Source organism: Mirounga angustirostris, unplaced genomic scaffold, assembly GCF_029215605.1.
Source record: "Mirounga angustirostris isolate CCGP_5_RB_7025 unplaced genomic scaffold, mMirAng1.0.hap1 SCAF_3, whole genome shotgun sequence".
In the NCBI taxonomy this organism is placed as follows: Eukaryota; Metazoa; Chordata; class Mammalia; order Carnivora; family Phocidae; genus Mirounga; species Mirounga angustirostris.
The window spans coordinates 138,646,399-138,673,349 of record NW_026991711.1 but is presented as its reverse complement, the minus strand read 5'-3'; the positions used below and the strand labels follow the sequence as shown (position 1 = coordinate 138,673,349).

The window sequence follows — 26,951 nt, the reverse complement described above, 5'->3', positions numbered from 1 at the left end:
TATATTTTGGAGATATATTAGATACTAATTTTTCTATAAATTCAAGAAAGCTAAAAAAACTACACTTCCCAGAATTTTTTGTGAATAGTATTTCCTAAGAAATCGAAAGTTCAAATAAGAATTGATTTTAGAAGCACCAATTTGGTGGTGGTACAAGTTATTTTTTTGTCGTAAGTATTGATATTATTCCAAATTTGAATTTTAGCTTTAATGCACTTAAATTTAAATTTTCAAATTTTAAATTTTTTAAAATACATTTTGTTGATAATGTTATTTTGGAGAGAGACCTATAGAAATCAATGCAAACTTTTTTCTTGCTATTAAAAAATATTTTTATGTGCCTCAGTCACTATTAGGTATTTCACAGAAAGAGTTCTGTTAATCACATTTGTTTTAAAGTAATGTTCCACTGAATTTGGTGAAAGAGACAAAGTGTGATAATTTAGTGAAAGATTAATTTAACATTGGAACTCTTCTGTTTTATGTGTTAATATCTTTGCTTTTGGTGATGCTTTCATTGAAAATTATTTTACATAGAATGCTTATACATTATAAGCTGTTTTACAAAGGAGATAAAGATTCATTTTATTTAGTCTAAAGTTTCACTGGAGGTGTGTAAGTGTGTGTGTGTAACTTCCTGTTGTTGAATAGATTCCTTCAAACTAGTAAAAGAAGCAGTAAAATGAGCTATTGGCTTTATGGCTTTATAACTTAGTTGTACCTATTTATTCTGTTAAATAGGAAAAAGATCTATATCATGGATGTGAATGCATGTATTAAATGCAGAATGACTGACTTCTTAGGAAGTTAGTTCTGGTGAGTGTTCAAACCTTAGAAACACAGATCTCTCAGATATCAGAGCTTTAATTCATTATAAAAGCAATTGGTTTACCTCCCTTCCATCTGTCAGGTTACCCTTCCTTTTTAACTTTATAAGAGAGATGGTTATCCATCCTACCTTTCTTGACTGCGTTTCCCATTGTTGACTCAGCTGTATGCTCAAAGTCTTGTTGTTTAACAAAATACTGTGTATTTTGCATTGGAGTTGTGCTGTAAATTGCCTGGAAGAAAGAAATTATGAGTTTAATATGTTTAATATATTGTTATACTACTAGTATCATTATTTTTCTACAAAACTTATTTTTAAAATAAACTTTTTAATTTGGCTCAGAAAGCAATTCAAATAGATTCTGCAAAAATTTTATCTTAGCATATAGTAGTAGCTATTTTATAAGTATTTGTTGAAAAAGTTTATTTCATTCATTCATATATGTATCTGTGTGTATATATATATGTATATGTATATCTTTTCCTGGTGACTGCCTTTTGACAAGATGGCCTTTGACATTGTTTTTGTTTTAAGTTTCTTGTTAGAGGTAAATAAATTATTTCAAGTGATAGCTAAGGTTAAACTCATCTATTATCAAGTGCCAGTTTCAGTGTATTTTATCCAAGTACATCAATAATATCATATGATCAAAAATCTCTTAATAAATAGCATTTTGGTAAATTTGATCTATAGATCATATATTAAACTTTGTAAATTCATATTTCTTGCATTCACCCTTTTAATATTCATATGATCTTGAATGTTTTTTTAGGGCCCTTTTAGCTGTTCCTTTTCACTGAGGATCAATCTTGGTACAATTTTCACGTTTTGTACAATTCTATATCTGGTTCCTCTTTGATTTGGATATTTAGATATTTGCTCAAACCAATCCAAGCAGAGAAGAGTTGTAGAATAAATTCCTAGGAGATAACTTTCCAGGTTCTTATCTGTTAATTATGACCTCTACCAAAATGCGTTTATTCACAAGTGTTTAATTATTACCTTCATGGAGAAACTACATTGTTAGGTTCTTTAGATGTAAAGTGATTCCTGCTTTAAGATACTTTTAGTGTGGAATGTAATACACGTATATTTAAAACTCTAATGGAAAATAATGAAATAATGCCTACATTATTCTATAAACTCTACACATATGTTCGTTCTCTAAGAGCTGTTATTCAGCAGTCTATTAAAAGACAACTACTACTTCCTCCAAATTTGGGAAGGATTCTTGAATGATAAAGCAATAGTTACAAAGCTAGTACTTGGTTGGGAAAGAGCTGGATTATTTTTAAATGAACTGCTTTGTTATCATATTGGTTGTTCTTTCTTTGCTGGATTATAAGAAGCATTTTTTAAAATATGGTAACATAAAGAACCTGATTTACTTATTTTGTCCAGGAGTAATATTTCTATAAGAGAAGGAATCTGTTTGGTGTTTTTTTAAAGATTATTTATTTTAAAGCTCACACACAAGCTCGGGGAGGGGTGGGGGAGAGAAAGAGAATCTCAAGCAGACTCCCCGCTGAGCATGAGCCGCCCCCAGCCCAATGACTCGAGGCTCAGTCTCACGACCTTGAGATCATGACCTGAGTTGAAATCAAGAGTCGGATGCTTAACCGAATGAGCCACCCAGGCACCCCAGGAATCCCATTTGGATAGTTTAGGGGAACCAAGTTCAAATATACATAATCTTAACATCCCTATTTAATAAGGATGTAGGGTTAGAGAGTTTATATCTTAATTTGGCATTTTATAATTATTGCTCTGAAATAAAATGTAAGTGCTCCTTATTTTCAGTTATAATTGCTGCTTGATAAGGAGCATCTTCATAAAGGTTGATGTCAGACATTATTTTAAAATGAACTGCTTTGTTGTATTGGTTGCTATTTCTTTGCTGGATTATAAAAAAAGCATTTTTTTTTTTTTAATGTGGTAACATAAAGAACCTAATTTACTACTTAATTTGTCCAGGAGTAATATTTTTATAAGAGAATTCTCATTTTAAAAGTGGTAAGTAACCTGAAGTCTGTGTAAATACAGTACTTTCTTCAAAAGTCACTGAACCATGGAATACATAGTTCTATGATATGGCAAAAAAAATCAATAGTGGTCTATTTTTAGTGTCCAAATGAAATTTATATGAAGTTTCTTTGCTTCAGGTTTAATTTTTAAATGCTCTCAAATGATTTATGTGACTTATTAATACATCAGTATTGCTTATTCTTGGGTAATGGGTTTTCTATAATTATTTGAAGTCTTGTATGTTTATACTAACAATAGATTCTTTTATAGTTAACAAACTGTTTCATTGTTAATGGTGGTTTTACATGTTGTGGAAATGAATTTCCTTATCATTTTACTTATTTGATCAAATTGAAAATCTTAACTATATTTTAAAACTTTTTGCCACAGCGTTTTACCAACGAGGATCATTTGGCTGTCCATAAACATAAACATGAGATGACACTGAAATTTGGTCCAGCACGTAATGACAGTGTCATTGTGGCTGGTTAGTATATGCTTTTATTAATAGCTTATATACATATTTCACCTGGAATGTGCACAATTTTTGTGTATTCTCTGTAAATAATATAGTCTGGTGATACTCCAATTACTTCATTTACAGTAAATGTTGGCAACATGTATTTTACCCATTACATTTCCATGTTTACTTCTGACCATTCATTTCACTTTTCTGTGTGGTTTTCAAATGTAGATTTCAGTGTTTTGTGGAAGTTAATTAGAACCCCGGGAGCATTTATAGCATCTCCAAAGTTTACATTTAATTGATAATTGAACTAATGTGATGTTTAGTCAATGTTTCTTTTAGCTTTTTACACCTGGTTTGCAGTGCTGTGGGAAGAGAGGAAATGATCAAGCTCCTCCTGTTGGAGAAAGATCAATTAGCAGACTTGTTCACTAGAATTTTGTTGATATTTCTTTTGGGACTAAAACATCTGTGTTAGTAAAAATACTCTCAGTAAAGGGGCCTAAATTCAGTCAATGCTTTTTTTGTGTGTTTTGATCCTGTGAACATACAGTATCACATAAGCAGATGATTATCTTTCACAGTATGTGAAAAGAGAAAATGTCATGCATTGTTTTATTGTCCTTTCATGCTGTATTAGCTGCCCCTTTTTTGGTATTTAAATATATATGTACACACATCTATGTATATGGACACACACATAATATGCATAGTTTTACTGCATTTTGTATATTTTATAAGTATTGTTATAAGAAGAGAAAGTTTTATATAAATTTCAGACCCTTTTGTGTCATAACCACAGAGTCACATAAGTATTCAAAATCAACCCTAAATTATTATTTTCTCTTTTGAAGTTTGGGTTATACTATTTGTCAGTCTGGAATTAATCCTGAAATCTGAATATTATTAGTATTTTGAAATTATTACCCAACATACAGATTAAATTATCATATGCAAGCCTTTATAGTGATAATGAGGCAGATGGTTTTTCCTGTACTTTCAGTATCATAATTTTTGTAATGAAAAAATTAGAGTTAACAAAAAGTTGGTAATTTGTCAAAAACTACTTAGGAAAAATGAAAGAGCATGTTGAGCATTTCTTTAGTTCCATAAGTAAAAGGAAGCAGAGAAGAGTGAGGTATGCACTTCTTTAGAATATTGTACATCAGATATTAAGAGCTGGAACCCAAAAAAGTAGTCAAAGTAACAACAACCTGGACAGTTCACTCTCCTAGGGATATAAATAAGGTCTTTGCTTGTCTGAAATTTATTGCCCTAGACCAACATCTGTAACTTTTCAACTCAAAAATGTTTTGAGATTGGTTTCTAGAAATTTCCTGTTGGTTTACCTTTATTATAGTAGAAAAACAGAACACATTCAAACACAGCATTTAACCATTTTTTTACTAACATGTTGAAATTAGTAGTTTAGCATTACTGTATAAGTATGATGCATGATGTGTGTGGTATATATTTGATGATCAATAGCCATAAGCCACTGCATGTTTAAACAATTGTGCCTGTATTGACTTTCCTTTTCTCACACCTGATCATTTTGGTAATCACTGATAACAATGTTTTATTATGCATATGCATTTTGTTTGTAAGACTTTTCTCCTCTCCCTTGACCGCACATTAGGAGCCTTTTGTTGAGCTGAGATAGACAAACCCTTTGATTATGAACAGAGGAGACAAATTTATATTCACTTTACTAATTCACCTATAATGGACTTAAGCTGATATGTATACCCTGAGCCCTTGCTGTAGTAAATTTCAGAAGTCTTTTGAGGGTTTAGTGAGTATGTATGTTGTAGACTAATAGGTAAAATGATGACACAAGAGAGTCCCTTTAGTAATTTAGATAATACTAGTCGTGTTTGAGATAGGCTTACATTATAGCTAATGTGTATGACATATAGGTCATTTTGGTGTTAAATATATTTATATGTAGTAAGCATATTAGTACTCGAGATACATGTGGGGCAAAGATGAAATAATAAGTAATGCCAATTCTGGGGACACAATATTTAACAAATATATGAATTTTAATTTTATAAAAAACCAGGAGTCATCCTTATACTTATATTTAGCTTAGACTAGATTCCTGATAAAACTTATAACTTGATGCCCTAAAATACATAAAATGTGAATAGAATTTCAGTGTGCCACCAGCTCTGGTCAATATGAATAAATAGCATGGCAAATAATAAGACAAATAGGCAAAATCCATAAGTATACTATTTTTCATTCAACATGGACCTTAACTAGTATTTATTCCATAACCAGTACATGTGTTAATGTACATAGCATGAGTACATAATCAAGTATAGTTAAAATATTTCACGTTGTGAGAAAGTAGAGTTGACTGTTCCTCTGCTGCCTAGAGATTAAGGTAGAACATTCCATAAATATGTAACTTATATAGCCCCTTGTTCCAAGCTTGAAAAATGCATTAAATTGGCTTCTGTGGATAGTGATAAAGGAGGGTTTTGTTTTGGTTTGTTTTTGTTTTAGGGCTCTTATTTTAACCTTCTTTTTCTTCCTTGTAGTATTTTGATCTACCTACTAAAAATTCTGTTTTATCTTGAGCTTGCTTTCGTAATAGATTATGAACACTAGTGGAAGGTCCAATTTAGAGTGAATGAATATACATGCTCTTGTCCTAGTTTTCCCCAAACTGCATGTATTTTAAACAATCATAATTTTTAATAATGTAAAATTTTTAAAATTCTTACTGCTCTAAATAATGATAATAGTTGATCTCTGAGTAGAAGATGATTATGTCATTCTACTAAGAGAGAAGGTCTGGACTAAGGAACAAGAAGGACTTTTTTCTCATACTTTTATGGTTCATAAAGTTGGAGGAAATATCTTGAACTGCAACAAAAACTTAACCAAATTTTGTTTGCTTTAAAGGAAGAGGTCTTTCCAAAGAGAGAATTAACAGCTGACTGAACCAATCCTGCTAATTTGTTAACTTACTAGCTATATTTCAGGGTCCTGTATGATATTTAAATCTATGGGATTGCTTCTTGACATTTATTTCAGATCAGACCCCAACACCAACAAGATTCTTGAAAAACTGTGAAGAAGTGGGTTTGTTTAATGAGTTGGCAAGTCCATTTGAGAATGAATTCAAGAAAGCCTCAGAAGACGACATTAAAAAAGTATGTTATTAACCATGAAATTAAAAGTATTTCTAACAAAACAATAGTCATAGCTTACACTTCTTTCTTATTTTAGATACACTGGCACATTTTGAACTTCTGACATTTTCTTTAATGTTTGTATTTTAGATGCCTCTAGATTTATCCCCTCTTGCAACACCCATCATAAGAAGCAAAATTGAGGAGCCCTCTGTTGTAGAAACAACTCACCAGGATAGTCCTTTACCTCACCCAGAGTCTACTACCAGTGATGAAAAGGTTAGAAATTTATATTTTTGGGAGAAACACAGAACTTAGTGTAAAAAAAACAGTACCCCAAGTAAAGTTTAATATTTGATTTACCTAAAATGTTAATGTAAAAAAATAAAAAAATAAAAAAAAATAAAATGTTAATGTAATAAGTTGTACATAATTGAGTATCAGGTTGTATCTTATATGTGAAAGCCTGTGAATACTCCTAGAAATTTCAGGGAAAGAAGCTGTCACCTTTAAAGATAATTGGCTCTTTATTACACACAGAAAAATTACAGGGGAGAACAGCAATCATTTTAGATAAAACTTATTTTTTTAAGGCTGCATAAATTTATAAAGTGAATTTAATTTTTCTGGGTTTTGCTATTTTATCCTTTGCCGCTTTTATATAGTGACAGCTTTTTCTTTACAACTAAAAATTGCTTGAACCAAGGTTATTTAGGCTAAGGGCTACATGAATAGTTACTCATTCTTGGCAATGGGTCTTTGGTACTACCAACTAAGATGATGATGATACTGTCTTAGTACAAGCCTTTTGTAGGTGGTTTAGGGCCTCATTCCTGGATCTTGAATACCTTGGTAACTTGGGAACCCCCTGGGCTATATAGTGTGTGTTGAGTAACCATTATTGTGGTTCTTTTTTTTTTTTTTTTTTAAGAGATGGGGAGAGGAGTGGGGAGGGGCAGAGGGAGAAAGAGAATCTTAAGCAGGCTGCACGCCCAGCACGGAGCCTGACACAGGGCTCAATCTCAAAACCCTGAGATCATGACCTGTGCTGAAATCTAAGAGTTGGATGCTTAACCACCCAGGTGCCCCATGGGTATTTCTTGATCACTTTTTATTCATAAGCACTTATAATGAACAAATATGTGGCACAATGAAGAGGCACTGACAATGTCTTTTTCTAGCTTATGTTATTCTAAAACCATAAATGAATTAATGGACTTCTGTCATGGCAAAGAATTTAGAAGTAAGGCAGAAAATGTAACTTCCTACTTAGGAATAAATGCTTTGACCTTAGATGTTTTGAAGGTTTTTTTCCTCATTTCCTAATTATAAAAGTGAGTCTCATTATAAAAAATATGAGGGAGACAACCAAAATCACCTCTTAGCCCATAATTGAGTGATAAGAATGACTAATATTATGAAACATTTTTCATAGATATATGCATGCATTTATACAAATATCCATATATAAGTGAATAATTAGAAGGATAGATGGATACAAAGAAAAATGCAAAGAAAGAGCCTAGTTTACTTTTTATTTTTTTTTAAAGATTTTATTTATTTATTTGTTTGTTTTATTTTATTTTTGAGAGAGAAAGGGAGAGACTGGGCACAAGGGGAGTGGGAGAGGGAGAAGCAGACTCTCTGCTGAGCAGGGAGCCTGATGTGGGGCTCGATCCCAGGACCCTGGGATCATGACCTGAGCCGAAGGCAGACCCTTAACTGACTGAGCCACCCAGGCACTCCTACTTTTTAATTTAAAACAAATATTTTTAAAAAATTTTTAAGTAAGCTCTACACCCAACATGGGGCTTGAACTCACAACCCCAAAATCAAGAGTCACATACTCTACCAACTAAACCAGGCAGGTGCCCCAATCCTAGTTTACTTTTATATTGTGCTTTAGACATTCAGCATTAATGAACACTTTGCCATGTCATTAGAAAATTTCCAAAATACTAATTTTTAATGGTTGTACTTTATCATTATCTTAATGTATCTAATTATCCTGTTCTTTTTGGACAAAAAGATTATTTCCACATTATCACAGTTATAGGAAATGCTGTTAACTCTATGATATAAATATCTTTTTTTCTAAAGAGCTTTCTAGTCCCATCACACTCAACAGTTTTTCCCTCTTCACTGCTGCTTTAGCATCTTTCAAGGGTAATCCTTCTTCCCGCATTCCTGTCTTTAGCCTCCCCGTGGGCAGGGCATAATCACACCAAGTTATAAAAGTCTGTTTTGGGCTTCCTTCACTTCTTTTTCTCACTTTTCTTCATACGTGATCTCATCTGTAGTCATAACTTTAAAAACCAACTAAATGCTGATGATTCTCAAACTTAAATCAACCAAGATATCTCCTGAATTTCCATATTCATCTCCAACTCCCATTGTGACATTTACCTTTCTGTATCTTATAACCATCTTAAACTTAATATATCTAAGTCAGAGCTCTTGATTCTTTCCCTATCTTGTAAATTTTCCTTTTTTTTTTTAAATTAACATAATGTATTACTTGTTTCAGGGGTACAGGTCTGTGATTCATCAATCTTACACAATTCACAGTGCCCACCATAGTACATAACCTCCCCAATGTCACCCAGCCACCCCATGCCTCCCACCCCCCACCACTCCAGCAACCCTCAGTTTGTTTCCTGAGATTAAGGGTCTCTTGTGGTTTGTCTCCCTACCTGGTTTCATCTTGTTTCATTTTTCCCTCCTTTCCCCTATGAGGCTCATATATCATATACCCCTATGTGCCATTATATCAAGTGCCCTCCTATTGCATCACCCAACTACCCCATTCTCCCACCCACCATCCCTCCAACAACCCTCAATTTGTTCCCCATGATTAATTGTCTGTTATGGTTTGTCTCCTCTGATTTCATCTTGTTTTATTTTTCCCTCCCTTCCCCTATGATCCTGTTTTCTTTCTTAAATTCCACATACCAGTGAGATCGTATGATACTTGGCTTTTTCTGATTGACTTAACTTCACTTAGCATAATACCCTCTAATTCCATCCAAGTTGTTGCAAATGGCAAGATTTCGGTTTTCTTTTTGATGGCTGCATAATATTCCATTGTGTATATGTGTGTGTATATATATACACACACACACATCCATTCATCTGTTGATGGACATCTAGGCTCTTTCCATAGTTCGGCTATTGTGGACATTGCTGCTATAAACATTGGGGTGCACGTGCCCCTTTGGATCACTACATTTGTATCTTTGGGGTAAATACCCAGTAGTGCAATTGCTGGGTCATACGGTAGCTCTCTTTTCAACTTTTTGAGGAACCTCCATACTGTTTCCCAGAGTGGCTGCACCAGCTTGCATTCCCACCAACAGTGTAAGAGGGGTCCCCTTTCTCCACATCCTCACCAACATCTGTCATTTCCTGACTTGTTAATTTTAGCCATTCTGACTCGTGTGAGGTGGTATCTTATTGAGGTTTTGATTTGTATTTCCCTGATGCCAAGTGATTTGGATCACTTTTTCATATGTCTGTTGGCTATTTGGATGTCTTCTTTGAAGAAATGTCTGTTCATGTCTTCTGCCCTTTTCTTCATTGGATTATTTATTCTTTGGTTGTTGAGTTTAATAAGTTCTTTATAGAATTTGGATTCTAGCCTTTTATCTGATATGTCATTTGCAAATATCTTCTCCCATTCTGTCTGTTGTCTTTTGGTTTTGTTGACTGTTTCCTTTGCTGTGCAAAAGCTTTTTTATCTTGATGAAGTCCCAGTAGTTCATTTTTGCACTTGCTTCCCTTGCCTTTGGCAGTGTGTGTAGGGAGAAGTTGCTGCGGCTGAGGTCAAAGAGGTTGCTGCTTGTGGTCTCCTCAAGGATTTTGATGGATTCCTGTCTCACATTGAGGTCTTTCATCCATTTTGAGTCTCTTTTTGTGTGTGGTGTAAGGAAATGATCCAGTTTCATTCTTCTGCATGTGGCTGTCCAATATTCCCAACACCATTTGTTGAAGAGACTGTTTTTTTTCCATTGAACGTTCTTTCCTGCTTTGTCGAAGATTAGTTGACCCTAGAGTTGAGGGTCCATTTCTGGGCTCTCCATTCTGATCCATTGACCTATGTGTCTGCTTTTGTGCCAGTACCATACTGTCTTGATGATGACAGCTTTGGAATAGAGCTTGAAGTCCGGAATTGTGATGCCACCAGCTTTGGTTTTCTTTTTCAACATTCCTCTGGCTTATTCAGGGTCTTTTCTGGTTCCATACAAATTTTAGGATTATTTATTCCATTTCTTTGAAAGAAGTTGATGGTATTTTGATAGGGATTGCATTAAATGTGTAGATTGCTCTAGGTAGCATTGACATCTTCACAATATTTGTTCTTCCAATCCATGAGCATGGAACGTTTTTCCATTTCTTTGTGTCTTCCTCAATTTATTTCATGCGTATTCTATACTTTTCTGAGTACAGATCCTTTGCCTCTTTGGTTAGATTCATTCCTAGGTATCTTATGGTTTGGGTGCAATTGTAAATGGGATCGACTCCTTAATTTCTCTTTCTTCTGTCTTGTTGTTGGTGTATAGAAATGCCACTGACTTCTGTGCATTGATTTTATATCCTGCCACTTTACTGAATTCCTGTATGAGTTCTAGCAGTTTTGGGGTGGAGTCTTTTGGGTTTTCCACATAAAGTATCATATCATCTGCAAAGAGTGAGAGTTTGACTTCTTCATTGTCAATTCGGATGCCTTTTATTTCTTTTTGTTGTCTGATTGCTGAGGCTAGGACTTCTAATACTATGCTGAACAGCAGTGGTGATAGTGGACATCCCTGCTGTGTTCCTGACCTTAGGGGGAAAGCTTTCAGTTTTTCCCCATTGAGAATGATATTCGCTGTGGGTTTTTCATAGATGGCTTTTATGATATTGAGGTATGTACCCTCTGTCCTTACACTTTGAAGAGTTTTAATCAAGAAAGGATACTGTACTTTGTCAAACAGATGCTTTTTCTGCATTTATTGAGAGGATCATATGGTTCTTGTTCTTTCTTGTTATTAATTTATTGTATCACATTGATTTGCAGATGTTGAACCAACCTTGCAGCCCAGGAATAAATCCTACTTGGTCCTGGTGAATAATCCTTTTAATGTACGGTTGTATCGTATTGGCTAGTGTTTTCGTGAGAATTTTTGCATCCGTGTTCATCAGGGATATTGGTCTGTGGTTCTCCTTTTTGTGATGGGGTCTTTGTCTGGTTTTGGGATCAAGGTAATGCTGGCCTCATAAAATGAGTTTGGAAGTTTCCATTTCTATTTTCTGGAACAGTTTCAGAAGAATAGGTATTAATTCTTCTTTAAATGTTTGGTAGAATTCCCCTGGGAAGCCATCTGGCCCTGGGCTCTTGTTTGTTGGGAAATTTTTGATGACTGCTTCAATTTCCTTAGTGGTTATGGGTCTGTTCAGGTTTTCTGTTTCTCCCTGGTTCAGTTTTGGTAGTTTATACATCTCTAGGAATGCATCCTTTTCTTCCAGGTTATCTAATTTGTTGGCATATGGTTGCTCATAATATGTTTTTATTATTGTTTATATTTCTTTGGGGTTGGTTGTGATCTCTCCTCTTTCATTCATGATTTTATTTATTTGGGTCATTTCTCTTTTCTTTTTGATAAGTCTGGCCAGGAGTTTATCAATCTTACTCTTTCAAGGAACCAGCTCCTAGTTTCGTTGATCTGTTCTACTGTTCTTTTGGTTTCTATTTCATTAATTTCTGCTCTGATCTTTATTAATTCTCTTCTCCTGCTGGGCTTAGGCTTTATTTGCTGTTCTTTCTCCAGCTCCTTTAGGTGTAGGGTTAGATTGTGTATTTGAGACCTTTCTTATTTCTTGAGAAAGGCTTGTATTGCTATATACTTTCCTCTTAGAACCACCTTTGCTGCATCCTAAAGATTTTGAACAGTTGTGTTTTCATTTTCATTTGTTTCCATGAATTTTTTAAATTCTTTAATTTCCTGGTTGACCCATTCATTCTTTAGTAGGATGCTCTTTAGCCTCCATGTATTTGAGTTCTTTCCGACTTTCCTCTTGTGATTGAGTTCTAGTTTCAAAGCATTGTGGTCTGAAAATATGCAGGGAATGATCCCAGTCTTTTGGTACTGATTGAGACCTGATTTGTGACCCAGGATGTGATCTATTCTGGAGAGTGTTCCATGGGCACTAGAGAAGAGTGTGTATTCTGTTGCTTTGGGATGGAATGTTCTGAATATATCTATGAAGTACATCTGGTCCAGTGTGTCATTTAAGGTCTTTAGTTCCTTGTTGATCTTGTGCTTAGATCTGTCCATTTCAGTGAGGGGCCTGTTAAAGTCCCCTACTATTATTGTATTACTGTTGATGTGTTTCGTTGATTTTGTTATTAAGTAGCTTATATAATTGGCTGCTCCCATGTTAGGGGCATAGATATTTAAAATTGTTAGATCTTCTTTTTGGATAGACCCTTTAAGTATGATGTAGTGTCCTTCCTCATCTCTTATTATAGTCTTTGGTTTAAAATCTAATTTGTCTGATATTAGGATTGCCACCCCAGCTTTCTTTTGATGTCCATTAGCATGGTAATTTCAATCTGGAAGTGTCTTTGGGTCTAAAATGAGTCTCTTGCAGACAGCATATCGATGGGTCTTGTTTTTTTATCCAATCTGATACCCTTTGTCTTTTGATTGAGGCATTTAGCCCATTTACATTCAGAGTAACTATGGAAAGATATGAATTTAGTGTCATTGTATTGCCTGTAAGGTGACTGTTACTGTATATTGTCTCTGTTCCTTTCTGGTCTATGTTATTTTTAGGCTCTCTCTTTGCTTAGAGGACATCTTTCAATATCTCTTGTAGGGCTGGTTTGGTGTTCGCAAATTCTTTTAGTTTTTGTTTGTCCTGGAAGCTTTTTATCTCTCCTTCTATTTTCAATGACAGCCTAGCTGGAGTATAGTATTCTTGGCTGCATGTTTTTCTCATTTAGTGCTCTGAATATATCATGCCAGTCCTTTCTGCCTGCCAGGTCTTTGTGAATAGGTCTGCTGCCAGTCTAATGTTTCTACCATTGTAGGTTACAGACCTCTTGTCCTGAGCTGCTTTCAGGATTTTCTCTTTGTCTCTGAGACTTGTGAGTTTTACTATTAGATGTTGGGGTATTGACCTATTTTTATTAATTTTGAGAGGGGGCTCTCTGTGCCTCCTGGATTTTGATGCCTGTTTCCTTCCCCAAATTAGGGAAATTCTCTGCTACAATTTTCTCCAATATACCTTCTGTCCCTCTCTCTCTTTCTTCTGGGATCCCAATTATTCTGATGTTGTTTCGTCTTATGGTATCACTTATCTCTTGAATTCTGCCCTTGTGATCCAGTAGTTGTTTATCTCTCTTTTTCTCAGCTTTTTTATTCTCCATGATTTGGTCTTCTGTATCACTAATTCTCTCTTCTGCTTCATTTATCCTAGCAGTTAGAGCCTCCATTTTTTATTGCACCTCATTAAGAGCCTTTTTGATTTCAACTTGGTTAGGTTTTAGTTATTTTATTTCTCCCGAAAGGGATTCTCTGGTATATTCGATGCTTTTTTCAAGCCCAGCTCGTATCTTTATAATCGTCATTTTGAACTCTGGTTCTGACATCTTACTAATGTCTGTATTGATTAGGTCCCTGGCAGTTGGTACTGCCTCTTGTTCTTTTTTTTGAGGTGAGTTTTTCTGTCTTGTCATTTTGTCTAGAGGAAAATAGATGAATGAGAGAACAAAATGCTAACAGGGTAACAACAACCCCAGAAAAATATACATTAAACAAATCAGAAGAGACCTGAAACCAGGGGGGGAAAGAAAGGGAAAGAAGGAAAAAAAAAAAGAATATGATCAGGCTGGTGAATAGATCAGAGTCACACATTAGATTTTGGGCATACTTTGGTCTGTTCAAAGACACTGCCTCCCAAAATTTTAAAGAAGGGAAAGCTTATATATATACAAAAATAAGGGTAGATACGATGAAGGAATGGAATATGACTGTAAAGATGAAAATTAAAAAAGGTTTTAAAAGGATTGATAAGTTGTTTGAAAAAAGAATGAAAAACAATGAAAGAAAAGAATGTGATCAGGTGGGAGACTAAAACAACATCATACACTAGATTTAGGGTATATTTTGGTCTGTTAGAAGAAACTGTATCCCAAAATTTTAAAGAAAGAAAAAAATATATACAGAAAACAAGGTTAAATACAATGAAGAGATAGAATATGACTGTAAAACTGAAAAAAAAGATTTTAAGAAACGAATTGATAAGATGTTGGTTGAAAAGGAAAGAAGAAAATTCAACTAAAAAAATAGAAAAAGAAAAAAATAAAGAGAATTTTAAAAATTAACTTTGAAAGACTAAAGCATCATGGGAAAAAAGCCATGAATTCTATGTGCTCTGTTCCCCTAGCGCTGGGGTTTTGCCATTCTCATTGATCAGTAAACTTGGTCTTGGCTGGATGTTCTTGCTGATCTTCTGGGGGAGGGGCCTGTTGCACTGATTCTCAAATGTCTTTGCCGGAGGCAGAATTGCACCGTCCTTGCTGGGGGCCACGCTAAGTAATCTGCTGGGGTTTGCTCTCGGTAGCTTTTGTTCCCTGAAAGCTTTCAGTAGAGCTGAGAGCCCATGCCTCGGCTCCATCTCTGCAGCCAGCTTCCCTGCTCCGAACCCTGGGAGCTCTGCTGCACTCAGGCACCCCTGGTCTTTCTGTGACCCCGTGGGTCCTGAGACCACACTGTCCCAGTGAGGGTTCCACCCCCCACTTAGCCACTGGAGCAACATCCCTCAGAGGAGCAGACTTCTAAAAGTTCTGATTTGTGCTCTGCTGCTCTATCACTTGCGGGTAGCCAGCAGACAGAGGCTCCCTCCCCCCACGGTCTGTCTTCCAAATATTGCCTTGGATTCACTTCTCCGCAAGTCCTACCTTCCAGAAAGTGGTTGCTTTTCTGTTCAGAGAGTTGTTGCTGTTCTTTTCTTCGATCTCCTGTTGAGTTTATAGGTGTTTAGAGTGGTTTGATAATTATCTAGCTGAATTCCTGGGACCAGAAGAAATTTGGGTCTCCTACTTCTCCAAAATCTTGCTCCTCCCCCATCTTGCTCCTCCCCTATCTTAGTAAATTTTCTCTCCATCCCATCTAGTTGCTCAAGCCAAGAATCCTTAATTCCTTCTTTTTCTTTCTTTTTTTAAAAGGTTTTATTTATTTCTTAGAGAGAGAGCACAGGGTGGGGGGGCAGAGGGAGAGGAACAAGCAAACTCCCCGCTCAGCAGGGAGCCTGATGCAGGGCTTGATCTGTTTGATCACCTAAGCCAAAGTCAAATGCTCAACCGACTGAGCCACCCAGGCGCCCCCCTTCTTTTTCTTCACACCAAAGCAACAGCAAATCTTATCAGACATACCTCCTGAAATATCCTTAATTTATCTTCTTCAGTCTTCAGTGTCACCACTTTACTCCAAGCCATCATCTTCTTTTATGTGGATTATTAACAGTTATCTTCTAACTGGATTTTCTGTTTCCATCTCTAATTTTCTATAGATGGCTTTGTTTTTAATACATTATAATCACTTTTCTGCTTAAAATCCTTCAATGGTTTGCCATTACTTTTAAGATAACTAATACTCCTCAGTGCGCCTGGATGGTGAAGTCTCTTGGGTGTCTCTTGGTTTTGGCTCCCGTCATGATCTTAGGGTTCTGGGATCGAGCCCCACATTAGGCTCCACACACTCTTTCTCTGTCTCAAATAAATAAATCTTAAAAAAAAGAGAACAAATACTCCTTTCATAAGGCCTCATTGATCTGAGCTTGTCTACCCATTCAGCCTTCACCTCATGCCACTCTAATATGTTCATCAATTATTCTAAGTTTTTTCATACCTCAAAGACATTACTCCCAGTATTCTTCCCTCTCCCTCGATAGAATTCTCCCCTTGTTATCTTTCCAGTATCAGTTCATTCAGCACCATTTTTGCAAGGAAGCTCACCTTATCTCACTTGCTTTCTGAAGTAGCCAACTCCAGCCTTCCCTCAGTTAATCTTTCATGATTTATTATGTTGTACTATTACTCTGTAACTATCTGAAATTTTCTTGTTTTACCCATTGTCTCTTCTCAGTAGCCCTTGAGGGCGTGCTATAAATTCCCAAACTTGTTGAATAAGTAAAGTTCCAGTAGTACTAGTTGATCTTTCTTCCTAGGTAGCTTAATAAGATTTTGATAATAAGCAGCATAGAGATCAATTCAAAGAACATAGTAGGCTCAGTTTTTACTCTAACTGGTTAAGAAGTTCTAGGTAAAGCCCTTAATCTCTTCCTAATCTGTAAAACTGGGGAAAACACCATGTTTAAGGTGCTGGCTAACTCGCAGATTCTGTTTTCCTTTAATTTGGAAAGATTTCACTCTAATAATTATTTTACATTCAGGATATTAATCAGTATTACTTGGCCTTTTGACATTGAGAAATTATTGGTAGTGGGGGGTGGTAGCTGTCAGAGATTAGTAAACATTTGTATTGTGTTAAAATTTTTTTTAACCATTTCTATTACTGAATTTGTGTTAACCATAAACCCAGTCTCTCTGGACCTGTTTCCTCTTTTTACAGTATAATGATGGAGTAGGACTAGGCAATCTCTCCTAAATTTTAAGCTCTACAATTCAGTGAGAATGGATTATATTTTTACTTTTTACAGAAGTTCTCATGGAATCATAGCCAAGTTGCCCAGCCTATTTCTGGATTGATAGGAAAACAAGTTGTACTGAAAACAACAACAACAACAACAAAAAACCACTCAGATGTTTTTAAATTAAAATATGAACATTGCATTTGAAACTTTATAGCTACTTCCAGAATTTTCTTCTAAATAACTTTAGACATAAATTTACTTTGTGGGAGGATATTATTCTGTGGATGCTTTTAGGAGTGTATTAACATTCTCTTCACTCTAAGGTACATGGATAGACTTCAGTTTTTAAATCCCACCCTTTCTCTGTCTCATTATTAAAAAGGAGGTACCATTGGCACAAACAGCACAGCCCACATCAGCTATTGTTCGTCCAGCGTCATTACAAGTTCCCAATGTGCTGCTTACAAGTTCTGACTCAAGTGTAATTATTCAGCAAGCGGTACCTTCACCAACCTCAAGTACTGTAATCACCCAGGCACCATCCTCTAACAGGCCAATCGTGTAAGTGATGATTTGGGCCAGTCGTTGACCTATTTATGAATTAGGTTTTTCTTGTCAGAATTTTTCTTCAGGCATTTAATTATTCAAATGTGGCCTTAGTTGTCTGTGTGTGTGTGTATCATATTCTGCATGCTTTGAAAAGAACTTGTGCTGTTTTTTTTCTTTATATTATAGATTAGAAAATAAATATCTAAAATTTAATTGGGGGGGCAGAAGGAGAGAAGAGAGAATCTTAAGTGGGCTCCACACTCAGCATGATGCCTGACGTGAGGCTCGATCTCACAACCCTGAGATCATGACCTGAACCAAAATCTAAGAGTCACATGCTTAACCAACTGAGCCACCCAGGCACCCCAACTAAAATTTAATTTTAAAAACAAATCAACATTGGATGTTAATTTAAGGTGGTTTCTTATTTTCATGCTGTTTCACACAAAATACGTAAAATTACTCTGTCAGATGACATATCTTTCAGTTCTTACCCATCTCTCTCAAGCTTTTCTTTTTCGTAAGATTTTATTTTTAAGGAATTTCTACACACAGGGTGGGGCTCATACTCATAACCCCATGATCAAGAGTCGCATGCTGCATAAACTGAGCCAGTTAGGTGCCCCTCAGGAGCTTCTGATAAAAATTTTTCTCATTTAACATTGGAGATTGTCCCAAGTAGAACCATAACTTTTCCTATTTTTTCCCCTCTTGTTTTTCCACACTGCTTTATACATTATGCATTTAAGATACAATTAAAGATAGTAAAGTTTTGCAATTTGCTTTGCAGTGGCTAGGAAATGTATTTTAAAATGATATGATAATAGGAGTAAAAATACGCTTGTATTTTTAGAGATGACTAATAAAGATTTCTTATCTTTAACTTTCCTTCCTCTGTTTTTCTTAGTCCTGTACCAGGCCCATTTCCTCTTCTGTTGCATCTTCCTAATGGACAGACCATGCCTGTTGCTATTCCTGCATCAATTACGAGTTCTAATGTGCATGTTCCAGCTGCAGTCCCAGTAAGTTTGAGATTCAGACTCTTTAAATCTTTTCTTCATAGCAAAACTGATCTTTGTAATCAGAAAATACACCTAGGGCTGCTTGATTGGTTTATGAAACTGAATCCAACAAAAAATTTATTAGTGGTTAGTAGTATTTACTCATCTTTATAGTAGTATTCACTCATCTCTTTATTAAAGGCAAACATAATTGGTTAGAAAATGTTTTTCCATCCTCCCCAAATTTTGTTTTCCTTGTATTGTTCATATTAAGAAATTTAATCCTTATTTAATCCATTTCAGTTTGACTAGATTTGTAGAATTCAAATATTAACACAAATTTCCATTCTTTAGGGAGATATTTATACTAGAACACATGTCTGGAAACTCCCTATTTCGATTATTGTAGGAATTGTCCATAAGAACACTCTTGTGAACTTGTATGGTCTGGTTGGGTTTACAGCATTCCTTTGCTGGCCCAGGCATGTGAAAATCTAAACACTCTAAACCAGTAGATAGTCCTTCGCTTTGCTAATGCAAATGTCTCTGAGAAATTGACCATTTTGAAAGATAAATCAGGATATAAGATCCAAAAGAGAAGTTTCTTGAGGAGCATGTTAAATATATAAATTTTGGAAGTCACGAACAAGTTAAATACCTACTTATAATAATTAATAATTCAGTGAATATTTAAAAGCACGTTCTTTTGAATAAGTTAGAAATAATACTTTCTTACTTTTCTCATTTTTCATAAAACAATTTTATTCAAACTCTTCACATGTGTCTTAGTGTTCAGGTTTTCATCATTAGGATCACTTTTAAAACATCTAGCACAATTTTCCAGAACATGTTATTTTTATTTTCACCTGAGTAATTTTCAACATAACACTTTCGGAGTCTGTATCTTCCTAGAAATCTCACCCAAGCCCTAATACTCATTCATATAATAAAAAGTTTCTTTTTTTACCTTGTAGATAGATATTTCTGATCTGTACAATATAATCATTTATTGCATAGCTCTTAAAAATGATTTTTTTTTAAAGATTTTATTATTATTTGAGAGAGAGAGAGAGAGCGTGAGAGGGGGGAGGGTCAGAGGGAAAAGCAGCCTCCCTGCTGAGCAGGGAGCCCGATGTAGGACTCGATTCCAGGACTCCAGGATCATGACCTGAGCCGAAGGCAGTCGCTTAGCCAACTGAGCCACCCAGGCACCCCTTAAAAATTATTTTTAAAAGTCTGCGTACAGTAACTTCCAATGCTTTGATGAGATTAGAACCCCAGGAAAATTATTAAAATTAATGTGAAATATTTACTTTTTTATTAACACATTCTTCCAAGTAACCTAAGTATTGAAAATTAGCATTGATTGGAATAATTATAAGATAATGTATCATCTTCAGGCAGAACTTTGCTGTTAAAAATGCATTGAGTGACTTTATAAGGACTCAGATATTAGGTGACTACTTCCTCTTTTCTAGGGTATTTTTGAAGGGGGAGACATTCTTGCCCTTGTATTTGAGATTATATGGTTATCCTGTTAAATGTAAATGTGATGAAAAAAACTGAAATGAAAGAAGAGAGATACTTTAGCTATATAATAACTAATTACTCAATGTTAATATTAGGTGTTTTAAAAAATGAAAAAAATCTGTTCCAGATTATTGTTTTTAGAGAAATTATTAGAGGTAACTAGGTTCTTTCTTTGTCATCATTTAGTATATTAGTATATCAATGAACCTTTATATATTTTAGAAATTGCATATATATATGTTTTTAGAAGAGTAAATTCATTGTGAAGTTACTTGTATGCCTGATTGTCACAAGTTTTGACATTTTTTTCCTTTCACATCCAAAATGGCAGTGTGACAGATCTTTGGGAAATTTTGATCAATTACTTTGAATATTATGAGTCCTATATAAGAAGAAACCATTAAAAAAAAGGTGAATATTAAAGATTAGAGAAGCAAGTGTCTCAGAAATTGACAAGTTTTAAAGGATAAATCAGGACAGAAGATCAATAGGGATTTACAGCTTTCTGGTTCAGAACTCTCAAATTTTTTAGCCATTGTGCAGATATAGCACAATCGTTTTGAATATATTCTCTAGCAATTATTTTTCAATATATTTTGCATAGCTTGTTCGACCAGTCACCATGGTGCCTAGTGTTCCAGGAATTCCAGGTCCTTCCTCCCCTCAGCCAGTACAGTCAGAAGCAAAAATGGTAAGCAAGATTTAATTGTTCTGCACATTTCTTGAGCCTGTTTTGAATTAGTTTTTCCATTAAAGCCTGCTTCAAATGTACAGTACCACATTTTATAAAATTTTGGAATGTATCACACTATAGAAGAACCAGAAAATTTGGAGAAGTTTCCATTAGCCTAGTGACTTGTTAGTGATACTTTAAAATAAGACATGGATGGAACTGGAGGGTATTATGCTGAGCAAAATAAGTCAATCAGAGAAAGACATGTATCATACGACCTCACTGATATGAGGAATTCTTAATCTCAGGAAACAAATGGAGGATTGCTGGAGTGGTGGGGGGTGGGAGGGGTGGGGTGCCTGGGTGATAGACATTGGGGAGGGTATGTGCTATGGTGAGCACTGTGAATTGTGTAAGACTGTTAAATCACAGACGTGTACCTCTGAAACAAATAATACATTATATGTTAAAAAAATAAAAGCAGGAGGGGAAGAATGAAGGGGGGGAAATCAGAGGGGGAGACGAACCATGAGAGACAATGGACTCTGAAAAACAAACTGAGGGTTCTAGAGGGGAGGGGGGTGGGAGGATGGGTTAGCCTGGTGATGGGTATTAAAGAGGGCACGTACTGCATGGAGCACTGGGTGTTATACACAAACAATGAATCATGGAACACTACATCAAAAACTAATGTAATGTATGGTGATTAACATAATAATTAAAAAAGAATAAAAAATAAAATAAAATAAAATAAATGGATGGATTTGGGAGTAAAGTTCTAGTTCTTGTCATTGGTTTGTCTGGTTTTTGGCTGTAGCTTTTGAAACAAAATCTCCTCCTGGTGGTGGCTAGGAATATTACAGCTGAAACTAGATGTAATCATCTGAAGGCAGTATAGATGGTTTTATAAACAGTGACACAAATTAGTAGACCAGTGTTAACAAGAATCCTGAAATCATATACAAGTGAGCAAATGTTACACATAACATATAAAGAAAAACTGTATTTGAGTTGTGTTTTGACACTAAGAAATTAGTGTTGTTTAAGGGATGAGCTATAGATTAGGAGTCAGCAGGCATGTGTTTTAATTTTAATCCTAACTCTGTTTATTCACTACCCTTAATCAAGCCACTTTAACTTTGAGGAAACTCAGTTTCCTTATCTGTAAAATGAAAAGGTGAACTTTGATTTCTAGAGTTTCTCTTAGCTCAGATTCCATAAACGTGCTAAATTCCTTGGTAAAAAACCTAAAACTGCTGCTTTTTTTTTTTTGGTCCTTAATCCATGTAATTCTCCCTTCTATAGCCTAACACACTTCAGGGCTTCTTAACATCAGTTGATGACTGCATCCTTAGAAAATCAATAGATAGTTATTAAATAGCTGTTATTCAAGTTCTGTGCTAGGCACTATACTAACAATATAAATTTGTATGTGTAAAAACCATTATATATTGCAAAGCTTTAAGTTTTTTACCTTTATTCTTCATTATAGCAAATAATCTGAAATTGGCATGTGATGACTTTAACGATAAAACTTAACACATCATCTGAATGAACAGTGGTTGAGTATAAAAATTAGCTGGTTATTGATTGTGGGGAGAGAACTTTTGAAAACCCAAGAGGGAATTTTTTTTGCATAACAACATGTTAAGCTCAAAGCTTTGGAAATATTAAGATGAATCCTCTTCACTTGATAGCAAAAAAGTTTCATTGGGAATGTTTTTTACACTTCCTACTTTAAACATACTGTACTAGTAAAAAATTCAATTAGTTGTACACTGCATCTAAAAATACTTTTCCATATTCACTGGACTTTTTTCCCTAACAAATTAAATATGATTTGTTCCCTTTTTTTCTTTCTTTTTTTCCTTTATTAACATATAATGTATTATTTGTTTCAGGGGTACGGGTCTGTGATTCATCAGTCTTACACAATTCACAGCGCTCACCATAGCACATACCCTCCAGTGTGATTTGTTCCTTTTGAATTAAAGAAATACTTTTGGCTATAAGAAGAGTAGGCCATATTTGTAGAAACTATTAAATTTAATACTTCCTTGAATAACTTTTTCTTTTAGGTCACCAGGAAATTAACAATAATAAAAGTGTTTTGTATGCTTGTATATTAGAAAAAAAGCTATAACTTTAATAAATTTATGTATGGATAACAATTAAATTTATTAGAATTCAGCTAATGTAAAATAACCATATTTAGGTGATTGCCTATTTTAATTGGGGTAGTAAATAAGATTGTCCTGTTTTAATTAATTAAAAAGACTCAGAAATTAGTCTGTTTCCTTTTTCTTCTTTCTAACTTTTCATTATGGAAAATCTCAAACATATACAAAGTAAACAGTTACAGTATAATGAACCCCCATGTACCCATCACCAGCTTCAATTATTAGCAGTATAACTGCCATTCTTGTTTTATCTGTCCCTCAGACCATTCCCTGCCCAATTCAATTATTTTTTAATAGACTCTTCTTAATGTAAAATTCATATACATTGAAGTGAACCAATCTTAACTTTGATATAAGTGCATTAATGTAACTCACACTGCTCTCATGGTATACAACATTAACATCTACTCAGAAAGTTTATTTCCCTCCCCAATCAGTATACCTTCCCAGTTGTTCTGATCTTTGTCACCAGCAATTAGTTCTAGAATTTCATACAGATGGAATCAATTTATATTCTTGCGTCCAGCCAACCTTATGTCTGTGAGATTTATGCATGTTGTTGAATATATCATAATTTGCTTCTTTTTATTGTGAGTAATATTCCATTGTGCGAATATACCACAGTTTCTTTATCCATTCTCTTGTTGGTGGACACTTGAATGGTTTTCAGCGTTGAGCTTTGTGAACAAAGATCCTATGCACGTTTTTGTATAACTGTTTTTGTGGGTGTTTATTTTCATTTGGTCTATCTACTGAAGAGTAGAATTGCTGAGTAAGAGGGTAGTTATACATTTAACTTTGTAAGAAACTGCCAGACCCTTTGCCAGAGGTTTGCATCCTCATAAGCAGAGTATGGGAATTCCAGTTGTTCCCACATTTTTGCCAACATTTGGTTCTGTCTGTCATTTTCATTATAGACATTTCTAAGAGTTTGTAGCACTATCTCCTGGTTTTAATTGCATTTCTGATTTTGCCAGACACTTTTTGTGATATCTTCTGCTGATTTTTTAAATTGGGTTGTTTCTTATTATGTTATAGGAATTGTTTAGATAATAAATAGAAAATTTTTGTTACATATATTTTACAAATATTTTCTCTTAGTCTGTAGCTTGCCTTTATTTTTCTTAATGGTATACTTGTACTAGCATTGATTGCTGCTTTTATCTCTAATACTCCTATCTCCTAGTTAATTCGGTTTAATTTGCCTGTGTTTTTTAGGCTTAAAGTGGAAGCTTAGATTATTGATTAAATCTTTTTACCTTTCTCATATAGGCATTTAAAGCTATAAATTTCTTTCTGTTCACAAATTTTTATATGCTATATTTTCATTATCATTTATCTTCTAATTTCCTTTGTGATTTTTTCTTTGAGGTTTGGGTTATTTAGAAGTATACTGTATAATTTCCAAATATCTGGAGGCTTTCTTTTTATCTTATTGGTTTCTATTTTAATTGATTTGGGAACTTACCACCTTTGGTGTACTTGATTGTCCTTTGTTTCCATTTTCTAATATATCTTACGTATTGGGCTCATTTTTGAAAATAGACATTGCCATTCTATCCAGGTAACATGAACTGGTAACAAAATATCAATTACCTGGAATGCTAAGGGAATTCTGATTAATTGGGGTTTTTTGGTTGTTATAGTACAGAAATTATTTCACATTTCACCATTGGCTTCATATATATATATATATATATATTTTTTTTTTTTAAGATTTTATTTATTTGACAGAGAGACACAGCAAGAGAGGGAACACAAGCAGGGGGGAGTGGGAGAGGGAGAAGCAGGCTTTCCGCTGAGCAGGGTGCCCGATGCGGGGCTCGATCCCAGGTCCCTGGGATCATGACCTGAGCCAAAGGCAGACGCTTAACAGAATGAGCCACCCAGGCCCCCTCCCCCCCTTTTTTTTTTTTTTAATATTTGACAGAGCACAAGCCGGGAGAGCAGCAGGCAGAAGGAGAGGGAGAAGCAGGCCCCCTGCTGAGCAGGGAGCCTGACACGGGGCTTGATCCCAGGACCCTGGGATCATGACTGAGCATAAGGCAGATGCTTAACCGACCGAGCCACCCAGGTGCCCCTGGATTTATATTTTTATCAAATATTACTAGTCTGTTTTCCCTATCTTAATAACATAAAATGAACATTGTTGACTATCTCTTTAAGAATTTTCAGTCCTTGCATGTCATCATCAACTATACTTATATATTGTTATAAGTACAAAACCAATCTACCAACATTAGGAAATAACCTGAAAATAGTTTGGTTTTTGTAGTTTGACTCATCTTCATGTATTTTGCCCCACCCTCATTTAACAATTATTTCTTTCGATTGTTATTTATTTAACAAACATTTCTCGGGTACTAAGAAATTCAGCAGATACGGTCTTAAATCTTGAGATTTTTCTTGCAAATGGTTCTGGTGATCATCAAAAGTCTTTTTACCTTTTTAAGGCCATTACTTATGTTTTTCAACAGTTAGGATTATATCATATCAGTGATGTTTGTTTTTTGTTTTCTGGTTTTTGGATCCCTTGATAACTTTTGTGCATAAAAACCATTATTCAGGGACTATTTTTTAACAAAATATTAGATTTTTTTAAAGTTGCCAATTCAAAAACTTAGTTCTTCCTTGAATTCTCAAGGCCAGTTTACAAATCAATTATATAATGATTGTTTTTAAAGGTCTTCAAATATAATTTTAAACATGCTAAACTTAATTTTAAACTTAACATACCCTGTTTTCTATATAGGACCCTCAATTAGCTAACAAAGTTCCCTAAGTACTTTAATAACTTTAAAGTTTGATTAAACTTACAGTGGGGCTTGTTTTCTTAAATAGTCTAGTATTAGAGGATTAGAATGTCTTTGCTCTTCCAACTGAAGTCACAGACTAAATTAATCTCTTAAATATTTTAAATTGAAATTCAAGGGTAACCTGTTACTCTGTGGCAAGTTAATCTAATTACTTTTAGGACAATAAAATACCAAATAGCTACAGATTTTTTCTAAATCTGAATTAAAATGTCAGTGTCATTAATTTACCTTATTAAACTCCAGGTGCCCCGAATTGTTCCTTTAATGATTAAATAGTGTCTGTCTCTTGTTATAGTTTTAAAGTCTATTTTGGGGGTGCCTGGGTGGCTCAGTCGTTAAGTGTCTGTCTTCGGCTCAGGTCATGATCCCAGGGTCCTGGGATCGAGCCCCCGCATCGGGCTCCCTGCTCCGCGGGAAACCTGCTTCTCCCTCTCCCACTCCCCCGCTTGTGTTCCCTCTCTTGCTGTGTCTCTCTCTGTCAAATAAATAAAATTTTTAAAAAATAAAGGAAAAATTCAACAAGAAGACATAAAAATTATAAATACTTATGCACCCAACATAGGAGCACCCAAATACATTAAATGGTTAATAACAAATATAAAGGAACTAATCGATAGTAATACAATGATAGTAGGGAACTTTAACACCCCACTTACATCGATGGACAGATCATCTGAACTAATAATCAATTAGGAAACAGTGGCTTGGAATGATACATTGGACCAGATGTTTTAATAGACATATTCAAAATATTCCATCATAAAATAGCAGAATACATATTCTTTTCAAGTGCACTGGAACAGAATAGATCATATATTAGGCCACAAAATAAGTCTCAAATTCAAAAAGATCAGAGTTCTACCATGCATCTTTTCCAACCACAATGCAGTGAAACTAGGAATCAACCACAAGAAAAAATCTGAAAAGGGCACAAATATAACATGTTTCTAAACAACAAATGGGTCAACCAACAAATCAAAGAGGAAGTAAAAAAAAGTACATGGAAGCAAAATGAAAATAGAATGGTCCAAAATCTTTGGGAAGTAGCAAAAGCAGTTCTAAGAGAAAAGTTTATAGCAATACTGGCCTATTAAGAAA

General features: G+C 34.8%; 1 protein-coding gene across 13 annotated transcripts in view; it reads left to right on the top strand.

Annotated features, from left to right (window-relative positions):
- The window catches only part of ATF2 (activating transcription factor 2), a 104,961-nt gene that overhangs the window by 32,544 nt on the left and 45,466 nt on the right, over positions 1 to 26,951 (top strand). For 10 of the 13 annotated variants that reach the window (XM_064586725.1, XM_064586719.1, XM_045868497.2 and 7 more), the window contains 6 exons: positions 3,245 to 3,341; positions 6,369 to 6,487; positions 6,617 to 6,745; positions 17,487 to 17,665; positions 18,561 to 18,675; positions 20,789 to 20,875. In XM_064586725.1, the coding sequence (XP_064442795.1) occupies positions 3,245 to 3,341; positions 6,369 to 6,487; positions 6,617 to 6,745; positions 17,487 to 17,665; positions 18,561 to 18,675; positions 20,789 to 20,875 (726 nt within the window). The remainder of the gene's footprint in view (positions 1 to 3,244; positions 3,342 to 6,368; positions 6,488 to 6,616; positions 6,746 to 17,486; positions 17,666 to 18,560; positions 18,676 to 20,788; positions 20,876 to 26,951) is intronic. The other 3 variants (XM_054506137.2, XM_064586723.1, XM_064586724.1) reach the window with 1 other exon arrangement.